The sequence below is a fragment of the Austrofundulus limnaeus genome, unplaced genomic scaffold (assembly GCF_001266775.1).
Source record: "Austrofundulus limnaeus strain Quisiro unplaced genomic scaffold, Austrofundulus_limnaeus-1.0 Scaffold1969, whole genome shotgun sequence".
In the NCBI taxonomy this organism is placed as follows: Eukaryota; Metazoa; Chordata; class Actinopteri; order Cyprinodontiformes; family Rivulidae; genus Austrofundulus; species Austrofundulus limnaeus.
Window position 1 is genome coordinate 2,569 of NW_013954371.1, and position 1,074 is coordinate 3,642.

The 1,074-nt window shown below is 44.5% G+C and overlaps 1 protein-coding gene across 2 annotated transcripts in view; it reads right to left on the bottom strand.

Moving 5' to 3' along the window:
* Positions 1 to 370: 370 nt before the first annotated feature.
* dhrsx (dehydrogenase/reductase (SDR family) X-linked) overlaps positions 371 to 1,074 on the bottom strand; it is a 13,998-nt gene continuing 13,294 nt past the window's right edge. For both annotated transcript variants that reach the window (XM_014034103.1, XM_014034104.1), the window contains one exon: positions 371 to 871. In XM_014034103.1, the coding sequence (XP_013889557.1) occupies positions 689 to 871 (183 nt within the window). In that variant the 3' untranslated portion in view covers positions 371 to 688. The remainder of the gene's footprint in view (positions 872 to 1,074) is intronic.

Here is a 1,074-nt window from a genome sequence, read left to right on the forward strand (position 1 = left end):
GTTTGTTGAATCTGACGTGACATGTTTGTACGAACCCTTTGTACGAACAAAAGTAAGAGAAATTTAGGAGAAGAATACGAAAATGTTCTTGCATGAGGCCGATTATTCTTAAACATGAAATCTGAGGCAGTGATTGGTCCATGCCGGTGTTTTTTCTAACGACRTCATCCAGGATCAGCTTTGCAGCACAGCAGGTGTCATAAATCAGCTCTAAGACTGACACTTAAGAATTACTCCTACACTTCACTTAAAGACTGAGACACTTGATAAGTGACTTTTACTCTCAGCTTTTAACTAAGATTTTTTTACACTTAAGTCCACTCTTAGCAGCGTTCTTAAGAGTAATTCTAAGAAGTTTGATAAATACGGGCCCTGGATTTTAATCATTTTTCCAGCACATAAACGGCTACAGTTCAGTCAGTTTGACAGATATTGAGCTCAAAACCAAGCTTGCATTTGACATGACTCATTCTGAGCTCTAATAAATCACATAATGATGTGAAATTCTGCATAAAGTTACTTTCAAGTTATAAACAGCTGAGTCGACACATTTCTCAGTATGATCTGAGTCTGACACATTAAAGGCAGCAGGTGTTGTGTTTCTTTAAGGAGTCCTCTGAATGAAGGGAGGCGGGGCTCAGTCTTGTCCTCGATGGTCCCTGATGATGGACCAGGTTTTGGAGGTCCATCAGGGCTCCTGAAGGCCCACCAGCTCGCAGCTCTTCTTCCACAGCTTCACCTGCAGCTGGGAGTCGTAGGAGACGTCTGAGGACTGCGTCTTCTCTCCGTTGTACAAGTAACAGCCCCCCACCCCCTCCATCTCAGCAGCCACTGCAGCGTAGACAGAGACAGAAGCCCCCTCTGCTGGAGTCTAGGAAGGACACACAAGAAAACTGGACTGAGCAGGTCCTGATCTGCAGGGTTTCCTTTAACAGGCAGACAGAATCTTATTTAGGACTGGTTTTCTAGGCATACATGTCGACCTCTTCGAATGTTCACCTGTATAAAATGCCTCAAAAATCCGTAAATTTTGCAAAATATCCGTACAACACGCACCCGCGGGGGGGGTGGGGG